The sequence below is a fragment of the Mobula hypostoma genome, chromosome 3 (assembly GCF_963921235.1).
Source record: "Mobula hypostoma chromosome 3, sMobHyp1.1, whole genome shotgun sequence".
In the NCBI taxonomy this organism is placed as follows: Eukaryota; Metazoa; Chordata; class Chondrichthyes; order Myliobatiformes; family Myliobatidae; genus Mobula; species Mobula hypostoma.
In genome coordinates, this window is record NC_086099.1 from 149,017,597 (window position 1) to 149,043,260 (window position 25,664).

Consider the following 25,664-nt stretch of genomic DNA (forward strand, 5'->3'; position numbering starts at 1 on the left):
TCTTTGATTTCTTTACCTGACCTCTTGCCATCTTTCTTCATTCATGCCCTCCACCACATCATAGTTATTTACTATATTCTCTGATCTCTTTCCCACCACCTTTGCATCATAAAATCTTTATCTCAGCTCAGATTAAATGTTAAATTTTAACTGTTAAAAATGTCAACTGAAAATATGTTTAATTGGCTCCCTATACTTGTAGTGCTTGCTGTTTACATCAATTAGTATTACTTCATAATTCACTTGGTTTCTAATTGTTTTTGCCCTTTGAGTTTTGCTTGTCTTTCTTCTCATTTCACCTTAGTCACTCAATTAATAAAAAAAAGACAGAAAGGAATAAATGGCTTGAATCTTGTTATTCTGTTCAAAGAACTCACACAGATCACTGTTTAGCATGGGGAAAGGGGTGCCATTCAAGCAGACTTCTTTGCCCTGGAGCTGAGGGTCTAGCCAGAGTGGTTAGTAAGAAACATTTCCCCAACTTCAGCCCACGTAAGCTCTACCTAATCAGACAAATGGAGATCACTTTAAGGCACTCTTGCAGATGAATCACTTGCAACAGGATATCTGGCCTCAGAACTGTTCTTGTAACCATTGTATTTAGGTGGTCAGTTCAGTTTGGATTTCTGGTCAATGGTAACTCCCAAGTTGTTAACACTGAAGGATTCAGTAATGTTGTGTTATTGAATGCAAGATTAGATAACTGAACTCTTGTTGGAAGTGGGCATTGCCTGCCATTCTGAGGTGCAAATGTCACCTGCCATTGCAATGTTGACAAGGTCTTGCCTCATGCAGGCATAGGCTACTTCATTTGCTGAGGGTTTGCAAATGGACTTAAATATTATGCAGTAATCAGTGAACATCCCTACTTCTGAACTTTATGATAAAAAGGTTGTCATTAGTCATAGTAATACTTTATTAATCCTGGGGGAATTTGGTTTTCGTTACAGTTGCTCTATAAATAATAAATAGTAATAGAACCATAAATAGTTAAATAGTAATATGTAAATTACACCAGTAAATTATGAAATAAGTCCAGGACCAGCCTATTGGCTCAGGATGTCTGACCCTCCAAGGGAGGAGTTGTAAAGTTTGATGGCCACAGGCAGGAATGACTTCCTATGACACTCAGTGCTGCATCTCTGTGGAATGAGTCTCTGGCTGAATGTACTCCTGTGCCCAACCAGTACATTATGTAGTGGATGGGAGACATTGTCCAAGATGACATGCAACTTAGACAGCATCCTCTTTTCAGACACCACCGTCAGAGAGTCCAGTTCCATCCCCACAACATCACTGGCCTATTAATTAGGCAGCTAAAATGGTTGGGCGTAGGATATTCCCAAGGAATGCTTGCAATGAACCAGCATGATAGAGAAGCAGTTATGGTAACATTTTACAATACCGGTGATTGCGGTTCAATGTCTGTAAGGAGTTTGTACGTTCTCCCTGTTCACACAGGTTTCCTCCAGGTGCTCCGGTTTTCTCCCATATTCCAAAAATAAGACATATGGGTTAGGGTTAGTAAGTCCTGGGCATGCTATGTTGGTGCTGAAAACATGACAGACCCAGCACAGAGCAAAAATGATGGAAACAATGCAATTCATGGTATGTTTTGATGTACATGTGACAAATAAAATCTAATAATAAAAAATATAATATCCTAGGCAGGGTTGATTGGCTACTGATGAATAGGAGCATCTTCCATTGCTCAAGTTTCAACAACTGACATGGTTTTCTTTGATTTCCATTTTACTAGGGTGCCTTTATGCCACACTGTTTCAAATGCTGCTTTAGTGACAAGGACAGTCACTGTCACCTCAGCTCCAGAATTCAGTCAGTCAACAGTGACTTTGACTTGATTCCCATTGATGAGAAAGCTACTAAGACATCCACCTAAATGTTAAGAGCAATAACTCCCACCTTACCTCTGACTTTAAGCATTTTAACAAGTATTACTTAAATGGCATTCAAGAATGGAAAAGATGTTGAGAACCAGATCAAAGATTCCAAGGAACACATTCCTTCCTCTGTCGAGCAAGTTGGAGAGAAAAGCTTAAAATAATCCATAGGAAACCAAGTGAAAAACAGAAGTTTTAGCCAAATATGGGATGTTGTGCAAAAAAACCAAAAGGATAAAAAACAACAGGAATTCTGCAGATGCTGGAAATTCAAGCAACACACATCAAAGTTGCTGGTGAACGCAGCAGGCCAGGCAGCATCTCTAGGAAGAGGTGCAGTCGACGTTTCAGGCCGAGACCCTTCGTCAGGACTAACTGAAGGAAGAGTGAGTAAGGGATTTGAAAGTTGGAGGGGGAGGGGGAGATCCAAAATGATAGGAGAAGACAGGAGGGGGAGGGATAGAGCCAAGAGCTGGACAGGTGATAGGCAAAAGGGATATGAGAGGATCATGGGACAGGAGGTCCGGGAAGAAAGACGGGGGGGGGGGAGAACCCAGAGGATGGTCAAGAGGGAGAAAAAGGAGAGTGAGAGAAAGAATGTGTGTATAAAAATAAGTAACAGATGGGGTACGAGGGGGAGGTGGGGCATTAGCTGAAGTTAGAGAAGTCGACATTCGGTGCTCTAGATGTGGCCTTTTATATATTGGCGAGACCCAACACAGACTGGGAGACCACTTTGCTGAACATCTACGCTCTGTCCGCCAGAGAAAGCAGGATCTCCCAGTGGCCACACATTTTAATTCCACATCCCATTCCCATTCTGACATGTCTATCCACGGCCTCCTCTACTGTAAAGATGAAGCCACACTCAGGTTGGAGGAACAACACCTTATATTCCGTCTGGGTAGCCTCCAACCTGATGGCATGAACATTGACTTCTCTAACTTCTGCTAATGCCCCACCTCCCCCTTGTACCCCATCTGTTACTTATTTTTATACACACATTCTTTCTCTCACTCTCCTTTTTCTCCCTCTGTCCCTCTGAATATACCTCTTGCCCATCCTCTAGGTCCCCCCCCCCACCGTCTTTCTTCCTGGACCTCCTGTCCCATGATCCTCTCGTATCCCTTTTACCTATTACCTGTCCAGCTCTTGGCTCCATCCCTCCCCCTCCTGTCTTCTCCTATCATTTTGGATCTCCCCCTCCCCCTTCAACTTTCAAGTCCCTTACTCACTCTTCCTTCAGTTAGTCCTGACGAAGGGTCTCGGCCTGAAACGTCGACTGCACCTCTTCCTAGAGATGCTGCCTGGCCTGCTGCGTTCACCAGCAACTTTTATGTGTGTTGCTTAAAAGGATAAAAAAAACACCAAAAGACATTAAAAAGAAATAGTTTAAAATTTCTCAGAAAATTCGGCCTAAAAGAAAAGTTGTGGGATTTTATTATAACAAACTTCATGAAATAAAAAAAGATGTCGCTAACTGAAAAGCAGTTAACTTATGATTCTGTTTGCCCTATGATTTTGTTCGGCCTACTAAACAAATAGAATAGAAGAGTAAACAGTTGATGCTTTGGGCCGAGCCCCTTCACCAGAACTGGTAAAGAGTCTTGGCCCGAAACCTCAACTGTTTACCATTTCCATAGATGCTGCCAGGCCTGCTGAGTACCCCCAGCATTTTATGTCTGTTGCTTGGATTTCCAGCATCTACAGATTCTCTCTTGTTTATTTTCTAAGAGCATATTTTTCAATATGTTTGGAAGCCTTAAAATTTAGAGAACCTGAAAAGATACTCTATGTACTGTTAGATTATTCACCTATGTGACACATGAAAACTTCTTTCTTCTACACTTTTGCCATGGACTATGTGCTTATTCAAAATACGTTGCTATGCAGTTAATGGGGTAAAAATTGGGTATGACTGTGCTGGCCTAAAGTCACTCTGCTTCTGTCAGGTGCCATTCCATTGTAAATGAGGCTATGTCCACACTAGACCGGATAAATCCGTAACCGAAGCTTTTTCTCTTCATTTTGACCATCCGTCCACACTGAAACGGCATTTTCCTCACCCAGAAATGGAGATTTTCTAAAACGCCCTCCAGAGTGTGTAAATTTGAAAACACCGATTGTGCAGAGCAGTGTGGATGGGGTAAACAGATATTTTTTAAAACACTGTCATGACGTGCTGGAACAGATTGCCACAGCGCGGCATTTCATTGTTTTCTTGAATGCAACCCCCCACACAACCTAACAATTTCAGAACAGACGGCAACGAGACTGAAGCCAGAAGAGTTAGAAACGTACTCACCAAATACTTTGACCCATAGCTTACCGAATAAATAAGTATATTCACTTTGCCCTGTTTTCTGTCCTTGCTTGTATGAAGGTGGTTTACCTATTTATGTAAGTACTTCTCTGACAATAGATGTGTAACAGCCTAACGTAACGTTGTATGGAAATACAAGATAACACTGATGCAGACATGTTTTATACATTTAACAAGGTGCTTTATTAATGCAACAGAGTGAGTCAGTTTTTCAATGTTCGTCGTCAGCCGGGTCATACTGTCCGTGAGCTCCCTATCGGTTGCCTCCACATGCTCCAGTATTTGTTGTTTTTTAGTTTTAAGTCCTCTTGCGTGAGAGCCAACAGCAATTCCTTTGAAGTTTTTCTAGTCTGTAACTGGACAAATGCGCACCATGTATACTGTTTCCTCTTCGCTTGTTTGCTGTGTGTCCTCCACATGCCCAGTAGGAGGAGATTCACCCAAATATCTATTCTAATGTGGATGGAAACATTTTTAAAAATGCCTGGTGTGGACACCTATTGTTTTTACGCGAAACCGGCGTTTTCAAAATTATCCAGTCTAGTGTGGGCTTAGCCTCACTTTTAAGCTGACTCGTTTTCTCATCTAATTAAAATGTGAAAATTGTGGATTATTGATGAAGTGCAACAGCCATACAATCTGTTCAGCAACCAACATCCTGGAAGGACAGTTCGCAGGAAAGCAGATGTGAGGCAGGGGGGTGATCACAAGAAGGTAAGATGTCTTTTTGCTTTGGAACAATTCTTCGGGGTGTATGGGAAGTGTCCAGATAAGAGGGATGGGCTTTGCAGAAAATTCTTGGGTATCTCTGCCCACGAGGCTTCTCTACCTTCCTAAAGTGACATACACTGCTGTTCCACTTCTACACCACCACTGCCATTATGTGTGTGCGTCCTAGACATTCCCACTGATCTTTGAAAACTCCAACCTTCCGCACATTATGCTCCAATCCATCTTTAGCCATATCTTCAACTTGTCATATCAGGTTTAGTGATGTGACAGATTTACAGAATGAAAATGAGACCCATCCATGAAAACAAGATGAGCCTCGCTCCATTAATTTTTCTGGGTACATTACTCATGTGTCTGATGGAGTGTTCAAATAGCTCTCCAAGGATTTTGCATTCCAGCAATCCCTGCATAGATTAATTGCCAAAAGAATGTCCATAGTGGAATCTGAACTTTATTTGCAAGGAAAAACTAGTCTAATACACAGAAGTAAAGGTAATGAGCTCCAGCAATGGTAAAATGCAGGCCGACAAAACAACCTGGAAAAGCATTAAAAACTGGCTTGGCACCAGGAAAATATGGATAAAAATTGTGTGATGGTGAGGCTGAAAGTGCTGATAGATTGAGGTTGCAATAATTTATAGTCCAGCTGCAGCTGATATCAAAACATTTTATTCAAGCTTAAGAAAGATTGGAACAATGATGGACTTAGAAATTATTGAAGCACATTTGTAACTACCAAAAAGATGATTCATTCTCTCAGAAGATGTGGGAAACAATCAACAATGTCACTTTGACTTTGAACACTTGTGCATTCACTTGAACTCTAAGGCTCACAAAACTTCTGCATCTTGAAAGTAATTTACTACTGAAGGTTACAGTTACTACCAATGTAAAACAAAGAAAAGCTGTAGGACTTCAACTTTACAGGGTGATGGGATTCTTATTGGGAAATTAACCACAGATACATTGTTAATGTATGAATTTAAAATATTTTCCAATATACTGTTTTTCAATAATCACCAACAAATTCTTCTGATATCGTTTTAAACCTGGTCAGGCCAGGGAACAGTTAACTAGGATAAACATATGCTGATTTAATGATGGAATAACTTTCATTTTTAAATAGATCAAAAGGTATAAGAGTGATCAATATTATTGAAATAAAACCTAACATCAGGCTTCTCTATCAGGAATCACTGAGATAATTTGAATTTCAGCAATTAGGTATCAATGGGCTACTATACACCAACTATTTTTCTGTTTTTAATGGCTTAGGACATGAGGCTATTGTTAACTGTATAGAACATCAGTAAATTCACAACAAATTGGCATGTGGGCTTTTTCAGAGAAGTGCCAATTCATTTAGAATAAATAGTCAATCTGCTCCATTCTGAGAGCAATCATTGTTGCCCTCCAATTGCTTGAGTGATTGGTAATCTAAAATCACAATGCAAAAAAACTTCATTCATCTTAGAGGTACTGACAGGATGAAACATGGATCGCAATGCTGATTGACAGCTTAAATATGGATGGTTATCTAGCATGGGTAGATGTGTTGTAGCTCACTCCTTTACTGGAGCTTGAACAGACTGATACCATCCAAATCAATTGCTGAACTGTCTGTGTATTTTTGGCAATTTGATTTATCACTCTTCCTTCAATTTGAACACTTTAACTGCAAACAGATGCAGATAGATAACCAATAATGGATTTGTAAATACTCACTGTGGTACAGTGTATAGACTCTCAACACACAATCGTAATTAATGCCTTTGATCTCAGTTTCAGTATTTATTTATCTAGAGAGACAGCACAGAATAGGCTCTTCCTGCACTTTGAGCAGTGCCATCTAGCAACCCCCGACAACCCCGATTTAACCCTAGTCTAACCATGGGACAATCTACAACGATTAGTTAATCTACCCAGTGCATCTTTGGACTGTGGGAGGAAACCAGATCACCTGAAGAAAACCTATGCAATCCACAGCGAGGATGTACAGAGGCTGCTTACGGAGGCCGCTGACATTGAACCCCAAGCTGTAATAGTGTTGCACTAACCACTACACCCAAATGGCTCAATGCATCAACCTGTCAGTATCTCTACGATGAATGAGGTTTTCTTTTTGCACTGTGATGTAGTGTGTCACTAGTGCATATCGGAACAATGTCTACTATCAAACCCTCCTAAAACAAGGCTTGAAAGTTGTTTTGATCTGATTCTCTGTATTAGTTCTGCTGTTGTCTCACTCCCATAACTAGTGCAATCCTGATGAAACTTCTTACCCAGAAATGTTGACAATTCCTTCCCCCCCACCCACAGATACTGCTTGAACCATTGAGGTCCTCCAGCAGATTGTTTGTTGCTTCAACCTAGTACGTGTGCAAGTATAGGTGGAAATAGCTGATGTGACCTTGACTACAGTGTAACTTTCATCCTGTCTTGATGTTGAAGATAGAGGCTGCAGTTGGCATGAGATTTCAATTAAGGCATTCATACTAAGCAAATATTAATAAAATCTCTTAAAAGGAGTTTGCTGAAAATTTATGGTACTCTCAGCTCTGTAAGTTTGTACTACCATTTAAGTACTTTCCAAATAAACCACAATTCTTTCATTAATTGCAGCTACAGTGTACAGATTCTTTGAGACCTGTCATTACAGCATAGGAACAGCTCTGTCTGTGCTGACCATCATGGCAATCTAACTAATCGCATGTGGTCTTCAGCCCTCATTTGAGCCTAACGTCGGTGGTGGGGAAACTGCTGGAGTCAGTTATCAAGGATGTGATAACAGCACATTTGGAAAGCGGTGAAATGATCGGACAAAGTCAGCATGGATTTGTGAAAGGAAAATCATGTCTGACGAATCTCAGAATTTTTTGAGGATGTAGCTAGTAGAGTGGATAGGGGAGAACCAGTGGATGTGGTATATTTGGATTTTCAAAAGGCTTTTGACAAGGTCCCACACAGGAGATTAGTGTGCAAACTTAAAGCACATGATATTGGGGGTAAGGTATTGGTGTGGGTGGAGAATTGGTTAGCAGACAGGAAGCAAAGAGTGGGAATAAACGGGACCTTTTCAGAATGGCAGGCGGTGACTAGTGGGGTACCGCAAGGCTCAGTGCTGGGACCCCAGTTGTTTACAATATATATTAATGACTTGGATGAGGGAATTAAATGCAGCATCTCCAAGTTTGCGGATGACACGAAGCTGGGTGGCAGTGTTAGCAGTGAGGAGGATGCTAAGAGGATGCAGGGTGACTTGGATAGGTTGGGTGAGTGGGCAAATTCATGGCAGATGCAATTTAATGTGGATAAATGTGAAGTTATCCACTTTGGTGGCAAAAATAGGAAAACAGGTTATTATCTGAATGGTGGCCGATTAGGAAAAGGGGAGGTGCAACGAGACCTGGGTGTCATTATACACCAGTCATTGAAAGTGGGCATGCAGGAACAGCAGGCGGTGAAAAAGGCGAATGGTATGCTGGCATTTATAGCGAGAGGATTCGAGTACAGGAGCAGAGAGGTACTACTGCAGTTGTACAAGGCCTTGGTGAGACCACACCTGGAGTATTGTGTGCAGTTTTGGTCCCCTAATCTGAGGAAAGACATCTTTGCCATAGAGGGAGTACAAAGAAGGTTCACCAGATTGATTCCTGGGATGGCAGGACTTTCATATGAAGGAAGACTGGATGAACTGGGCTTGTACTCGTTGGAATTTAGAAGATTGAGGGGGGATCTGATTGAAACGTACAAGATCCTAAAGGGATTGGACAGGCTAGATGCAGGAAGATTGTTCCCGATGTTGGGGAAGTCCAGAACGAGGGGTCACAGTTTGAGGATAAAGGGGAAGCCTTTTAGGACCGAGATGAGGAAAAACTTCTTCACACAGAGAGTGGTGAATCTGTGGAATTCTCTGCCACAGGAAACTGTTGAGGCCAGTTCATTGGCTATGTTTAAGAGGGAGTTAGATATGGCCCTTGTGGCTACGGGGGTCAGGGGGTATGGAGGGAAGGCTGGGGCAGGGTTCTGAGTTGGATGATCAGCCATGATCATAATAAATGGCGGTGCAGGCTCGAAGGGCCGAATGGCCTACTCCTGCACCTATTTTCTATGTTTCTATGTTTCCCACTATTAAGTATCCTGGAAACCAGGATAGAATGTTTTCAGTCCAATGGTATGTTATTTTCTTTGTAGGGAAAGTCCTGAAGTTAAATAGCCCAGCAATAAAATGACTTGTGGTATAATTTCCCATTTACATCTTTGGAAGTGGAGTATACCTTTCAGCTTTGCACCCTGCCTATTGTACAACCGTTTTTTTCCTCCGGAAGAATTAAAATAGCAGCAAAAAATATCCATAAATTTTGTGAACTCCTCCTCTCCTCTCTTACTCTCTATACCCCCACCTGACTTCTCCAGTAACATAAAATAATTGTCTTAGCATTACACTTTTTCAGTAATGTGAGTGCATCTTGTCTAGAAGGTCAAGTTAAACACTATGCACACAAAAATTATTGTGAAGTAAAATGTGAAATATAAAGCAGTCTTTCCTTCCTTATGTACGAGCAATTTAAAATTAGGATTTCTCAACATTCAGATTTCTACACGGTAATTTTTCCTTCATAACTGCCTGTCTGTAGGAAGAACTATTTGTAAACTTTCTGGTTTGCTTGATGTAGATGTAGACATTTGCCTGCATAGACTTGTTAGCTGTTGACAAGGTCATTAATTTCTACAGAGATATGATGCATTTTCTCTGTGGTAGGTTCTCCTCTAAAACTGTCCTGTAACTCAATTAGGAATGATTGAAAACACATTCAAATAGCTGACTATTAAAGAATTAGCAAATCTCCCAATTAAGTACAGTAAAAGCATTATAACATCATATTGATCATAATATCAGTAAACCACTTGCAGACTTGCTCAACATAAACCAAGAGATACTCATTGTATAACATAACATAATATTGTATTCTACAATATATTAAGAACACATGTTATTTTCCAACTGGATTACTGAAATTCAATAGATTTTCATTCGTCCCTGTTATGGGGTTTATAGTATTGATTGGGAAATTAAATTTACAGATGTAAAAATTACAGATGTTGTTTCCTGTTCTGTAAGAATTATAAATGAATACCCTTTCTGTCATAAGCATTGATAATGGACAAGTGCCATAAGTATGGGCAAGTATACTGAGGTGCAACTTTGCCTGGAAACTGGTTGTAATTAAGAGATAGAAAACTCGGCAATTATAGTATTAGTGAAGTTTGTAAGCTCTGGAATGAAAAGCTGAGTTACAAACAATGGCCTCTACTCACTGGAATTTCAAAGAATATGGGGGATCTCATCGAAACCCACTGAATGTTGAAAGGACAAGATAAGGTGGATGTGGAGAGGATGTTTCTTATGGTGGGAGTATCCAGAACTAGAGGGCACAGCCCCAAAATTGAGGGGCGACCTTTTAGTAAAATATAAAGCAGTCTTTCCTTCCTTTTGTACGAGAAATTTAAAATTAGACGTAAGGAAGAATTTTTTTTAAGCCAGAGAGTAGCAAATCTGTGGAATGCTCTGCCACAGGCTACATTGGAGGCCAAGTCCATGGGTATATTTAAGGTGGAAATTGATAGTTTCCTGATCAGTCAGGGCATTAAAGGATATGGTGAGAAGGCAGGTGTAGGGGGTTGAGTGGGATCTAGGATCAGCTGTGATGGAATGGCAGAGCAGATTTGATGGGCTGAATGGCCTAATTCTGCTCCTATATCTCATGGTCTAATGGAGGTAATGCCAATAGAGAGCAATGGAACATGACCAGGAAAGCAGCCTGTCACATAATAAGATTAGGACAAATTAAAATCCTAAAAATGATTCAGAATTAGAAAACAAAAATATGAAATAGTTATTGGACTCAGCATATTGATTTATGATATTCTTGAACATTAAGTGACGGTGTGGAGCACTGTAATAGGGATGCAGAGGAGAAGGCTGCATGAAGCTGGCTGCAGTCAGTTCAGACTGCTCTCAACCACAATTGTGGGGTCCAGTATCCAATGCTTGGATACGCATTATACAATACTGAGGAGATTTAACAGAATGCTGCCTGAACTAGAGAGTGTATCTAATGAGCATAGGCGGAATGAGCTAGGACTTTTCTCTCTGTAGTAAAGGAGGATGAGAGGTGACTTGATAAAAGATGATAAAAGACATAGATAGAGTGGATAGCTAGATACTCTTTCCCTAGGTAAAAATCCCCAGGTAGAATACGAAGGGTGTAATTTTAAGGTGATTGGAGAAAGGTATAGGGGGATGTCAGAGGTAAGTTTTTTTTAATACAGATAGTGATAGGTGCTTGGAATGCCCTGCTAGGAGCAGAAATACATCGGGCTCCCAAAATAAGCTGGCCATTCAGGCTTGCTGTAAATCAGAGCCTTGTCCTTTATATTCACTCAATATGTATGAAAGAGATAGGGTGGGGATTGCAGGGTGGTTGAGGGCAAGGCATCAAATAGGGTGCCACCAGAAACTTTTGGTCAGCAAGAATTCATTCAAGGATGGGTGACTCCCCTGTTGACAGCACTTGTAATAAATGAAGTTTATCCTGAAGGTAAATCAGAATCAGGTTTATTATCATGTGTCGTGAAATTCGTTAACTTAGCAGCAGCAGTTCAATGCAATACATGATATAGAAGAAGAAAATCATGCAAAAAACAGAAATAATTGTATATTAAGAAAGTGAGGTAGTGTTCACAGATTCAATGTCCATTTACGAATCGGATGGCAGAGGGGAAGAAGCTGTTCCTGAATCACTGAGTGCGTGCCTTCAGGCTTCTGTACCTCCTAGCTGATGGTAACAGTGAGAAAAGTGCATGCCCTGGGTTCTGGATATCCTTAATAATGGACACTGCCTTTCTGAGACACTGCTTCTTGAAGATATCCTGGGTACTTTGTAGGCTAGTACCCAAGATGGAGCCGACTAAATTTGCAACCCTCTGCAGCTTCTTTCAGTCCTGTGCAGTAGGCTCTCCCCACCAATCCCCCATACCAGTCAGTGATGCAGGCTGTCAGACTGCTCTCCACGGTACATCTATAGAAGTTTTAGAGTGTATTTGTTGACATACCAAATCTCTTCAAACTCCTAAAGTACAGTCACTGTCTTGCCTTCTTTATAACTACATCAATATGTTAGGACCAGGTTAGATCCTCAGAGATCTTGACACCCAGGAACCTGAAACTACTCACTCTCTCCACTTCTGATTCCTCTATGAGGATTGATATGTGTTCCTTTTGTCCTACTGACATTGAGTGCCAGGTTGTTGCTGTGACACCACTCCACTAGTTGGCATATTTCACTCCTGTACGCCCTCTGGTCACCACCTGAGATCCTACCAACAATGGTTGTATCATCAGCAAATTTATATCTATGCCTGGCCACACAGCTGGATTGAATGTGAAATATTTTAATCTACATTAGCCATCAAATAAATTAAATTCACAATGGCAAGGAGAAATGAAGACAAAACATAAAAATAATTAACAAGATTTTGGGTCACCTAATTGCAAAGTACCAAAGTGAAGTAAAGATTTTATGTTTCAAATTATGAAACTAATTTAATAAAGATACAAAAACAATTGTAGAATTAATTAAATAAAGTGTTGGTTTGCAATAATTGAAAGCAGCCTCACATTGGCAGAATAAGATGATTGGAAATGGACTTCAAGCATGAAGGTGAAAAAAACTATTTCTTCTATGTACATTGCATTGTCACAAGTGTCAGTATTTTCTTTATATTGAGATAAAGTCATCGTTAGATTGTAGACAAAGGTGACAGTCAATCTGTAGAACAAATGGTCCCATAAACAGAAATAACAGTCCAGTTAATTTGATATGATGCAATTGATTTAGAAGAAAATATAAGTCTGAACATTAGAAATAATAAATAAAAGTTGGAGTGGATCATAGAATTATACAACACAAAATTAGACCCTTACAGTCCACAGCATCTTTAGTGACTGATACCTATTTGCACTAATCACATTTGCCTTCATTAGACCAGTACAGTTCCACAAATTTCCTATCAGAATATCTGTACAAATATATTTTTAAACACAATAATTGTACCTGCTTCTATACCTCCTCTGATAGGTACTACGCTGGGTGAAACACATATCCCTCAGAACTCCTTAAAATTATTTGCCTCTCACTTTAAACCTGTACTATTTAGCTTGATACCCACATGCCCAGGGAAAATGATTGACTATCCTATTTATGCCCCACACAATTTTGTAAAACTGAAAAGGTGACCCCTCAGTCTCCTAATCTCCAGTGGGAACAAACACAGCCTATTCAATCTCTCTTTATAACTACAGCCTTCTATTTCAGACAATATCCGAGTAAATCATATTGCTACCACATTCTTCCTTTAGCATGGTAATCAGAAATGTATAAAATACTACATGGACTAACTACCTTTTGCACCATTACAATGTGGCCTCTCAAATCTCATACTCAAGGCCTCATCCTTTCAGACCAAGCATATCAAATGCCTTCTTCACTGCTCTATCCACCGGTGCTGTCATTTTCAGGGTGCTATGAACTTGCACCCAAATTTCCCATTGTCTATCAGTGCAGCTAAGGTCTTTGCCATCCACTCAACATGCCCTACCAGAACTTCAATTCCAATGTGCACTCTCTCACACTTCTCTGAATTAAATTCCATCTGCCACTGCTCTACCCAACCCTCCAGCAGGTGCAAGTCCCACTGTATCCTGAGAGGAACTTCTTCAGCACCTACAATTTTCAGGTCATCTACAAATTTACCAATCAGATCACCTACATTCTCTCCCAGGTTATTTATGTATATTACAAACAGCAAATGTTCCAGACCTAATCCCTGCAATATACACATAAAAGTTGCTGGTGAACGCAGCAACTTTTATGTGTGTTCCTTTAAATTCCAGCATCTGCAGATTTCCTCGTGTTTGCCCTGCAATATACCACTTGTTATAGATTTTTGGTTAATAAAACACTCATCCACCATTAACGTCCTCTGCCTTTCATCACCAAGCCAATTTTGGATTCAGTTTGCCAATATGCCTCATATCCTTTGTGACTTAACTTTCTAGACTCCCTACCTTCCAGGAATTTGACAAGAGCCTTCCCAATGTCCAATAGAACAACATTATCTGCCTTGCTCTCATTACTTTTCATTAGCTCCTCAACGGAACTCAATCAGATTTGAAACATGATCTCCCTGCACAAAACCATGCTGACTCCTCCTAATCAGAACCCATCTTTCCAAGTAAACATAGATCCTCTTCCACAAAATCTTCTCCAACAACTTCCCTACCACCGACAAAGGGATCATCAACCTACACTTTCCAATCATATCTCTACTGCTCTTTTTGAATAGGGGACAACATTAGCTAACCTCCTGTCTTGCAGTATCTTACGATAGACTAATGCAGGTACTAAATTTTCCATCAGAGCTCCAGTAATTTTCTGCTTTGCTTCCCTTAGCATCATTGAATAGATCCCATCCAGTCCTGGGGCTTTATCCACCCTAATCTGCAACACTATTTCTTACACTTCTATGCTGGAAGAGGGTGTAGATTTGTTGTTTTTCTAGTATTTTTCCTTGTAGTTTAACTTTCCTATGCTTGATTGTAATTTTATATAACAATAATTGTTAATTGTAATTGTTCAGTGATTTTCCTAGTCATTGTAGTGCAGCTGGTTTTGTATTTTCAAGAAGCTAAATTTTATGCCTCTTTATTGACCTTCAAAAAACCTCTGAATCATTATAACCAGATCCAACACCTTCTTCCTAACACCGATATGTTGGAGAATGTTAGCATTCCCCTCTCCATCCTCCACATCCTCCTCTCTAGTGAGTACTGATAATAAGTATTAATTTAAAATCTTGCTCATATCCTTTATTTCCACACACAGTAATTCCAGTCAGTATCCAGACAGTTGCCCATTTTGCTTGTCCCACTGTTCAACACAAACGTAGCTGATATTTTACCGCACCATAATATTCCACTAACCTAACACCCCTTTATCATTCAAACATCCATGAATGTGTAATTGAATTTAGTTGTAGTTCTGTCCGAGTGTGTAATACATGTTGTTAGATGTTAATGTTTACATCTGGATACTTCCTTGAATAATCGGACTTGTCCTCTTTCCCCTCCTTTCCTTACACCCCCGCCCCCCCCCCCGCTGTGATATCCACAATTTCCTTCCCCTTTCTTGCTCTATCCATCCAATTCACACACAGAATCAGAATCAGAATCAGGTTTATTTTCACCAGCATGTGACGTGAAATTTGTTAACTTAGCAGCAGCAGTTCAATGCAATGCATAATATAGAAGAGAAAAAATAAAATCTAATAATAATAGATAAATAAATAAATTACAGTATACGTATATTGAATAGATTAAAATTGTGCAAAAAACTGAAATAATATGTTAAAAAGTGAGGTAGTGTTTAAGGGTTCAACGTCCATTTAGGAACTGGATGACAGAGGGGAAGAAGCTGTTCCTGAATCGCTGAGTGTGCGCCTTCAGGCTTCTGTATCTCCTACCTGATGGTAACAGTGAGAAAAGGGCATGCCCTGGGTGCTGGGGATCCTTAATAATTGACGCTGCCTTTCTGAGACACCACTCTCTGAAGATGACCTGGGCTAGTACGCAAAATGGAGCTGACTAAATTTACAACCCTCTGCAGCTTCTTTCGGACCTGTGCAGTAGCCACCACCCCCTATACCAGACAGTGATGCAGCCTATCAGAATGCTGTCCACGATACATCTATAGAAGTTTTTGAGTGTATTTGTTGACATACCAAATCTCTTCAAACTCCTAATGAAGTACAGTGGCTGTCTTGCCTTCTTTATAACTGCATTGATATATTGGAACCAGATTAACTCCTCAGAAATCTTGGCACTCAAGAACTTGAAGCTGTTCACTCTCTCCACTTCTGATCCCTCTATGAAGATTAGTATGTGTTCCTTTGTCTTACCCTTCCTGAAGTCCACAATCAGCTCTTTCATCTTACTGATGTTGAGTGCCAGGTTGTTGCTGCGGTACCATTCCACTAGTTGGCATATCTCACTCCTGTACGCCCTCTCATCACCACTTGAGATTCTACCAACAATGGTTGTATCGTCAGCAAATTTATAGATGGTATTTGAGCTATGCCTAGCCACACAGTCATGGGTATAGAGAGACTAGAGCAGTGGGCTGAGCACACACCCCTGATGTGCGCCAGTGTTGATTGTCAGTGAGGAGGATATGTTATCACCAATCCACACGGACTGTGGTCTTCCGATTAGGAAGTCGAGGATCCAATTGCAGAGGGAGGTACAGAGGCCCAGGGTCTGTAACTTCCCAATCAGGATTGTAGGAATGCTGGTATTAAATGCTGAGCTATAGTCAATGAACAGCATTCTGACATAGGTGTTTGTGTTGTCCAGATGATCTGAAGACATGTGGAGAGCCATTGAGATTGCATCTGCTATTGACCTATTGTTTAACCAATTTAGCCCCATCTGGTTCCAAGTTATTTGCCTCTTCCCGAATAGTTCCCATTCTGTTTCCTTTACTTATCTGAATCCAGCCGTTGTTTTTTTCCCTCTTTTTCCTCTCTCTATCTATCTCCAACTATCATTCTCCTGTCACTGTCTTCTAACTCCATATCCACCCTCCACCCAACCTGGCATTACCTTACATCCCTCCTCAGCCCACCAATTGCCTCAGAACCCTTTCTTGCCACTCCCTTTCTCTCCGTATTGGCCACCTCACCTCTCCACTCTCAGTCCTAATATAGGGTTTTGACCCAAAATGTTGACAATTTCTTTCCTTCTGCACATGCTGTATGTCCTGTAGAATTCCTCTAGCTGATTGTTTTTTCCTTCACTTCTTCTGAAAGCTCATTCCAACATTCACCACCCTCTCTGTGTGAAGAGTTGCCCCTCAGATCCCTTTTAAATCTTTCCCTTCCCACTATAACCCTATGTTCCCTAGTTTGGAGGCCCTACCCTGGGTCAAAGATTATTACCATCTTCCTTATCTATGCTTCTCATAATTTTAAGCACGTATGAGGTTGCCCCTCACCCTCCTGTAGTTCAAGGAATAAAGACATAGCCTCTCCAAACCATCACCATAACACAGGCCATCCAGCCCTGACAACATCCTTATAAATCTTTGACACACTCTTTCCAGTTTAACCGTGTCTTTTATAACAGGGTGACCAAAACGGGTACAAAATTTGAAACCCATCGTGCCATCAGGTGAGTTAAGAATTACATAATTCTAGTACTTAAATCAATTCAGTACCCAAGGACAAGAAAGCACTCTCAAAAATAATTATGAAACTACTGCATTATCATAAGAACTCAGATAGTTCACTTATGCCCTTGAGGGAAGGTAGTGTGATTCTTTGTTGGATCTCACCAACATGAGACTCCAGACAACAATGTAATTGACTAAATGTGAATTGCTGAAATGACCCAGCGAGCCACTCAAATCAGAATGATTGGGGTTGGCAATGAAATTGAACTTTGCCAATGATGCCTGTATCCTGTGAATGAGTAAAAATATCCATAGAACCATAGAAATCATAGAAACTACAGCACAGAAACAGGCCTTTTGGCCCTTCTTGGCTGTGCCAAACCATTTTCTGCCTAGTCCCACTGACCTGCACACGGACCATATCCCTCCATACACCGCCCATCCATGTACCTGTCCAATTTATTCTTAAATGTTAAAAAAGAACCTGCATTTACCATCTCGTCTAGCAGCTCATTCCATACTCCCACCACTCTCTGTGTGAAGAAGCCCCCCCTAATGTTCCCTTTAAACTTTTCCCCCCTCACCCTTAACCCATGTCCTCTGGTTTTTTTCTCCCCTTGCCTCAGTGGAAAAAGCCTGCTTGCATTCACTCTATCTATACCCATCATGATTTTATATACCTCTGTCAAATCTCCCCTCATTCTTCTACGCTCCAGGGAATAAAGTCCTAACCTATTCAACCTTTCTCTGTAACGGAGTTTCTCAAGTCCTGGCAACATCCCTGTAAACCTTCTCTGCACTCTTTCAACCTTATTTATATCCTTCCTGTAATTTGGTGACCAAAACTGAACACAATTCTCCAGATTCGGCCTCACCAATGCCTTATACAACCTCATCATAACATTCCAGCTCTTATACTCAATACTTCAATTAATAAAGGCCAATGTACCAAAAGCTCTCTTTACGACCCTATCTACCTGTGACGCCACTTTTAGGGAATTTTTTTATCTGTATTCCCAGATCCCTCTGTTCCACTGCACTCCTCAGTGCCTTACCATTAACCCTGTATGTTCTACCTTGGTTTGTCCTTCCAACGTGCAATACCTCACACTTGTCTGCATTAGACTCCATCTGCCATTTTTCAGCCCATTTTTCTAGCTGGTCCTCTGCAGGCTCTGAAAACCTTCCTCACTGTCTACCACACTTCCAATCTTTGTATCATCAGCAAATTTATATTGATTTAGAAAACTTTCCTGAACACATTTTACAAACTCTAAACCATCTAGACCCCTAACTGTATGGGAGTCCCAATCAATATGTGGTAAATTAAAATCCCCTTCCACCACAACTTTTATGTTTCCTGCAGTTGCTTGCTATTTCCCTGCAGATTTGCTCTTCCAGTTCTCGTTGACTATTGGGTGGTCTGTAATACAACCCCACTAATGTGGCCATACCTTTCCTACCTACAGAAAAATAATTGAATATGCAGACCAACAACAATTCAAATGAGGATAAACAGCTTTATATAGTGGGTGGTTTACAGCAGAAAGGTTTTTCAATTCTGCTTTCGTTTATTATTTTAACCTCTGATGTAATTGTGGCATTTTATCTTTGAAAAATTAGGCAGTAGCACAAAGTACTAGATAATCCAATAATAGCTCAAATAATGGGGATTGTATAGGTTCTTGTAATATCCTGGATGACAATGAATATGATGATAATACCTTTGAGCTTTGGCCATAATATATAGTTTGATCTATTTGGCCATTTTTGCAACTTTGATTTTTGCATTCATATCTTAATACAATCAACAAACTATGATTGTACTAGCAGAAATAGTCAGCCTCACCATATGGTGCTTGGATAACTGGTCTTTGCTGATCCGTGCACTTGAATCAGGATCTTCAAGGGAAACAAATTATACACCACATCATCAGGGCCAAATCTTGAGCCAGAGTGATCATTGTCTGGGAAATTTGAAGGCTTTGAAAATGAGTCTGAAAATTGTGGTTGATTTTTTAGGAATTTGATGCTAATCACCTTTATTTTTAGTTCACTATTTACCTGTCTTAACAAATTTTAGATAAACCTTTATTTTAGTTTTGCTATGCTTTCTAACATTTCAATTTATAAAATGTATTTATATCAATTTCTGTCAATTCTAAACATCTGTTTATCAGCTCTTTCTGTTGGTCACTGTCAGGATAATGCCAGATAAATAGCTTCAGGAGTTGACAAGTGGCCTCTGCTTACAATTATTCTGCTCACAGGATAATCATGGAAGAAAGCCCATAGTGACTATGGGAAGCTCATAGCTGGAAGATATGACTGGGAGAAGTGTGACTGCAAGCTGGTTCAATGGGCAAGTACAGGTATCCATACCACACACTTTCACAATACAGTACCAGCATTTTCTAACTCATGAGTTGATTTAATTTACACTCAATTAATTATTAATGTTTCTTTCTGCTCAAGTTCTTTTTACCCTTTCAAAAATGGTTTGTAATTTTAATTCATATCAATGCAGCTCAACATCAAGCATAGGCACTTGCCAGATGCATAGATCGTAATTATTTTACTGATTAATTCAAGATTTATTCAGCTTAAATTCAGCTAATTCACAGAACAAGAAATAATGCATCTTCTGAGTTCCTCTGCCAGTGCTAAGCTGTTGTAATCAAAGCACAGGTATCCTGTGGTGTGCCCTGTATGTATCCTTCTGCTATCTCAATGTGGTCTTTTCACGATCATTAAAAGTAAATTGAATCGAAATAGCTGTTAGAAATTTAGAGCAGAAAATTGTTGTGCCACAGCTGTGTACAAACATTACAGGGAAAATAAGCTCAGCAGACTAAAATTCACATGTCTGTGTGGTTCATCAATACAATTAGAGCTGGATATTAGTAAATTCTTATTGTTTATCTTCAAACTGTTTGCCTTCTCAATTTAACAGAGCCACCAGAAATGGACTGCACCTTGAGTTGAGAATGTTCTTGAACAGAAGTCTCCAAGTATTAATTGTGCAATGTCCTTCATGCTCAGGTAGTCTGTTGGCACACACTGGCAGTGTCACAATGAAAAAATGTCATGCAGATGGTTATTGCTCATTCGCATGTACTCCTTTGAGAGGATTAACATCTGTTGAAGAATCTGTGGTTCATCCTCATTTGCTAGTGGTTTACAAAAGCTATCTATTAATTTCAGTGATTTCTCTGCATGTATCTCCTCAGAAATCAAGTTATAATATAACATCAGAATGGCAAACAACTAATAGAGAGAGAACTGCAGTAAATAAAGGGACACACTGTGTTCTTCTTGCAAAACTTTGAGATTGCTCTGAATACTGTGAAATAAAGGTGGGGCACAGAATCTTCCACTGGCAATAATAAATCTATCAGCACTATTGACACTGGTGAGTTGTCCAATATATATTTATCTTTCTGTATTAAAAAAATGCAAGAAGTCATACCTCAGAGAAACGTTGTACATCCTGGGTCAAGGTTCCTACCCTACGCCAATGAAAATGTTTGAGGAACTTGACGACTGCAGGATTGACTGCATTATCTGATGGAACTGTTCGGAAGAAATAGGGGTACTTCTTTTTATCAGCTAGGACTGGTGTAGTTGCAGCAAAGGAAAGCTGTAAGAAATTTGAAGATATTGTCAATAATTCAAAAGGAGACCTCTTCCCATTGTACAGATATTACTACTACAAGCCACAGTCTTAGAAACTGAGATTCCATAAATGACTAACATCAGTGTATGGTACTGACCAACAAAAGAGAAAATTCAATTTGCTGAAATTATCAAACTATAACAATTCATTTTGATTCTCGAAATGTGTACTTAAAGCAATTACTTTTGACATCTTTGATTTTTAGAAAAATCTGTTTGAATACCTTTGTGTTTTCTTCATAAAAAAAGACCAAACAAAGCTCAAGAAGAAACACGACTACTCGGATCATCAAGTCAATTTACTGAAGCATGACATGAATTCTATACCCTACTACTCCATTGGGGAGGTGCTTCAATATGCCACAGCTCTGCACGATGAGATTTCATTTGTAATTCCTTCCTTTTTCCATTCATTTTCCCCCTTCATGTCTCTACAAAATAATTTGAGGGGAAGGCTTTCTCTTGAGGTCTCCCAGTCTCCTAATGTTTTGCTGGAGAAACAGCAGCAAATTTTTTTTGTATTGAATTGCTGTCTCTTACAAAGTTTTGATGGGGCATCAGAAGAAGCCTTAATATTTTAATATGACCATTCTTCACAAGTAGTATTTGATATTGAATGTTAAAGATAATCCATTTATGAAGTGCAGTCAAGTCTTGCTCATTTTTGTTCTCAAATCCTATCTATTAATTCAAGAAATGTGGGCTTCACTGGCAGAAGAACATACATTGCTCTTCCTATCTGTCCCCAAACTGAGCAGCTTTCCATAAATTAAGGGGGAACTAATCTGTCCTGGGAATGTAGTCACATAAAGCTTAGACCTGCTGAGAATAGGTGATATCCATTCCTGAAGGAATTCAGTGAACTCTCTGGATTTTATGGCTCAAATATTTTCATTACATTAATCAGTCAAATAATGCTCAGTAACGTTTATCAAACATATTTTGGGATATTTTTGTACTAAAGAATATTTTTTGCATTTGCCTCACTTCCTGTTAACATAACTCACAAATACCCAACTATATGATGTTGACATGGAACCAAATTTCCAGGTTTTAGGCAGATATAGAAACATAGAAAAACTACAGCACAATACAGTTCCCTTGGCCCACAAAGTTGTGCTGAACATGTCTCTACCTTAGAAATTACTAGGCTTACCCATAGCCCTCTATTTTTCTAAGCTCCATGTACCTATCCAAAAGTCTCTTAAAAGACCCTATCGTATACACCTCTATCAGGTCACCTCTCATCCTCCGTCGCTCCAAGAGAAAAAGGTCAAGTTCGCTCAACCTGTTTTCGTAAGGCATGCTCCCCAATCCAGGCAACATCCTTGCAAATCTCCTGTACACCCTTTCTATGGCTTTCACATCCTTCCTGTAGTGAGGTGACCAGAACAGAGCACCATACTCCAACTGGGGTCTGACCAGAGTCCTTTATAGCTGCAACATTACCTCTCGGCTCCTAAATTCAATTCCACGATTGATGAAGGCCAATACACCGTATGCATTCTTAACCACAGAGTCAACCTGTGCAGCTGCTTTGAGTGTCCTATGGACTTGGACCCCAAGATCCCTCTGATCCTCCACACTGCCAAGAGTATTACCATTAATACTATATTCTGCCATCATATTAGACCTACCAAAATGAACCACCTCACACTTATCTGGGTTGAACTCCATCTGCCACTTCTTAGCCCAGTTTTGCATCCTATCAATGTCCCTCTGACAGCCCTCCACACTATCCACAACACCTCCAACCTTTGTGTCATCAGCAAATTTACTAACCCATCCCTCCCCTTCTTCATCCAGGTCATTTATAAAAATCACAAAGAGTAAGGGTCCCAGAACAGATCCCTGAGGCACACCACTGGTCACTGACCTCCATGCAGAAAATGACCTGTCTACAGCCACTCTTTGCTTTCTGTGGGCAAGCCAGTTCTGGATCCACAAAGTAATGTCCCCTTGGATCCATGTCTCCTTACTTTCTCAATAAGCCTTGCATGGGGTACCTTATCAAATGCCTTGCTGAAATCCATATACACTACATCTACTGCTCTACCTCCATCAATGTGTTTAGTCACATCCTCAAAAAATGATTTTAATACTGGACCATGCACGAGATTGGGGAGGGGTGGGGTGGGGGTGGAGACTGGTTACTAAGACTCAGCATTGTGCTCTTTTCGGTAACAGATGAGAAGTGAAACATTATACCAAGTGCTGAAAAGTGTAGGGAACATGTCAGCATCAATGCTGAGCTGAGGCTGAAAGACTCATTTGTTATGCTACATAACATTCTATAGCACCTGTTAGTCAAAACATAAAGAACAGCTGATGCAATTCTAAAATTAAGAAAAATGTACTGCTATATTGGCTTAGTCGTGCATGTCTGAAATTTGGACTGTTACTCCAAATTTACAGACTAAAGAATTAGCACTGAATGAACAAGCATCTGCATTCTGATAAGAGCTCTCAGAAGGGGCTGATGGCTAATTGTTGAAAAATTACAGTGCATTCTAAAAGCCCTAGAGTTAGAGACAGTAGGATTGGACAGATTAGTTATTCAACATACTGATCATATATTTGTGAAACAGCCAATAATGTGAAAAGCGCTTCAAGTCGGGGGGCTTTGTCTTCTTATGAGAACTTGAACTTGCTCCCTCCTTCTGTTTTTATTGTGTTTATAATGTCCTGGGGATAAAGATGATTTCTCTGAAGCATCCAAATTTTCCCTGGAAGAAGCAGTTCAAGAAATGTCTTCAGAAAAATCCTTTGCTTCTTTAGGAAGATGTACATTTTATCACTGGTAAGTGTCACTCACTCTTGATAGTGATATAAATCAGGTCTGGGATCCATCTCTCATGCTTTTATTGTGCTCTTCAATCTTGACAAAGAATACTAGTTATATTGAGCAACCTCCCCCAATTGAATAGTTCCTTGCCAATGCTCAGATATTTAACGGAAACTTTTCAGGGAATAAAAACCTGTTCTGATTTTTTCATTGTCAGCAAGTTCCCTCCTTAGCTCTACTCAACAGAGTGCTGATTCACGCTGCTCTCTTGGTCCTTCGACCTAAATAGTAGCAGGTGGAACAGGACCGCGCGGAGAGTTTAAAAAGGCAGGTTGCTGCCAATAGCTCTCTTTTGGATCGGGACTACAGAGCGTCGTGGGAGCTGACTTCTGAAGGAAGGCAGTTTTTTAAAAAACTTCTTCGAGTGCAAGAAGGGCGAGACTGCACAGGCGCGTAACGTCAACAGGACCGCGCGGAGAGTTTAAAAGGGAGACCACCCTATACAGCGTGCAGCTGTCGGAGCGGGCAGCGAAGTGAGCAGTAGCAGAGTGTAGGGCTTTGGCTTCAACAGTAAACGGGAAGAGGCGAGAGCGAAGCGCCAAGTCTTTTTTTTCCTCCCCCACCTTTCATGAATCGACCCGGACAGACAGGAACAGCAGGGCCCTCACAGCTAATGGTTTAAAAAGTTCGTCTGTTTGGCGAGGTAAGTGGGTGAGTAGACTTATTTTTCCTGTTTCATTCCTGTGGAATTAGATAGCATGCCTGCAGGGTTAGTGCTTTGTTCAGGGTGTCAGATGTGGGAATCCTGGGAGACCTCCAGCCTCCCTGATGGCCACATCTGCGTCAGGTGCACCGAGATGCAGCTCCTCAGAGACCGTGTTAGGGATCCGGAGCTGCAGCTTGATGACCTACTGCTTATCAGGGAAAGTGAAGAGGTGATAAACAGGAGCTACAGGGAGGTAGTCATCCCTTGGCTACAGGGGTCAGAAAACTGGGTCACTGTCAAGAGAGGGAAGGGAAATAGAACATAGAACATAGAACAGTACAGCACAGCCCCTTCAGCCCACAATGTTGTACCGACCCTCAAACCCTGCCTCCCATATAAGCCCCCACCTTATTCCTCCATATACCTGTCTAGTAGCCTCTTAAACTTCACCAGTGTATTTGCCTCCATCACTGACTCAGGCAGTGCATTCCAAACACCAACCACTCTCTGAGTGAAAAACCTTCCTCTAATATCCCCCTTGAACTTCCCACCCCTTACCTCAAAGCCATGTCCTCTTGTATTGAGCAGTGGTGCCCTGGGGAAGAGGCGCTGGCTGTCCACTCTATCTATTCCTCTTATTACATTGTACACCTCTATCATGTCTCCTCTCATCCTCCTTCTCTCCAAAGAGTAAAGCCCTAGCTCCCTTAATCTCTGATCATAATGCATACTTTCTAAACCAGGCAGCATCCTGGTAAATCTCCTCTGTACCCTTTCCAATGCTTCCACATCCTTCCTATAGTGAGGTGACCAGAACTGGACACAGTACTCCAAGTTTCACTCCCGGAAATGCCCAGATAGTGGAGAGCACACTGTGGCTGTCTCCCTCAGCAACAAATATCTTGTTCTGGATGCTGTTGAGGGGGATGACCTGACAGGGGATGCCCATGGTGACTGGGTCTCTGGCACTGAGCCTGGCACTGTTGTGCAGGAGAGAAGGAGAGAGAAGAGAAAAGTAGTAGTCACAGGGGATTCCACAGTGAGGGGAACGGACAGTAGATTCTGTGAGCCTGATAGAGATACCCGCATGGTGTGTTGCCTCCCAGGTGCCAGGGTATGGGATGTCTCGGATCGGGTCCTGAATATTCTGAAGGGGGAGGGTGAGCAGCCAGTTGTCTTGGTACATGTTGGTACCAATAACATAGATAGGACAAAGGAGGAGGTCCTGAAGAGAGACTTCCGGGAGTTAGGA

At 40.7% G+C, this 25,664-nt stretch overlaps 1 protein-coding gene across 3 annotated transcripts in view; it reads right to left on the bottom strand.

Annotated features, from left to right (window-relative positions):
- Positions 1-25,664, bottom strand: part of gabbr2 (gamma-aminobutyric acid (GABA) B receptor, 2) — a 1,071,742-nt gene that overhangs the window by 403,181 nt on the left and 642,897 nt on the right. For all 3 annotated transcript variants that reach the window (XM_063043845.1, XM_063043844.1, XM_063043846.1), the window contains one exon: positions 20,716-20,886. In XM_063043845.1, coding sequence (XP_062899915.1) covers positions 20,716-20,886 — 171 coding nt within the window. The remainder of the gene's footprint in view (positions 1-20,715; positions 20,887-25,664) is intronic.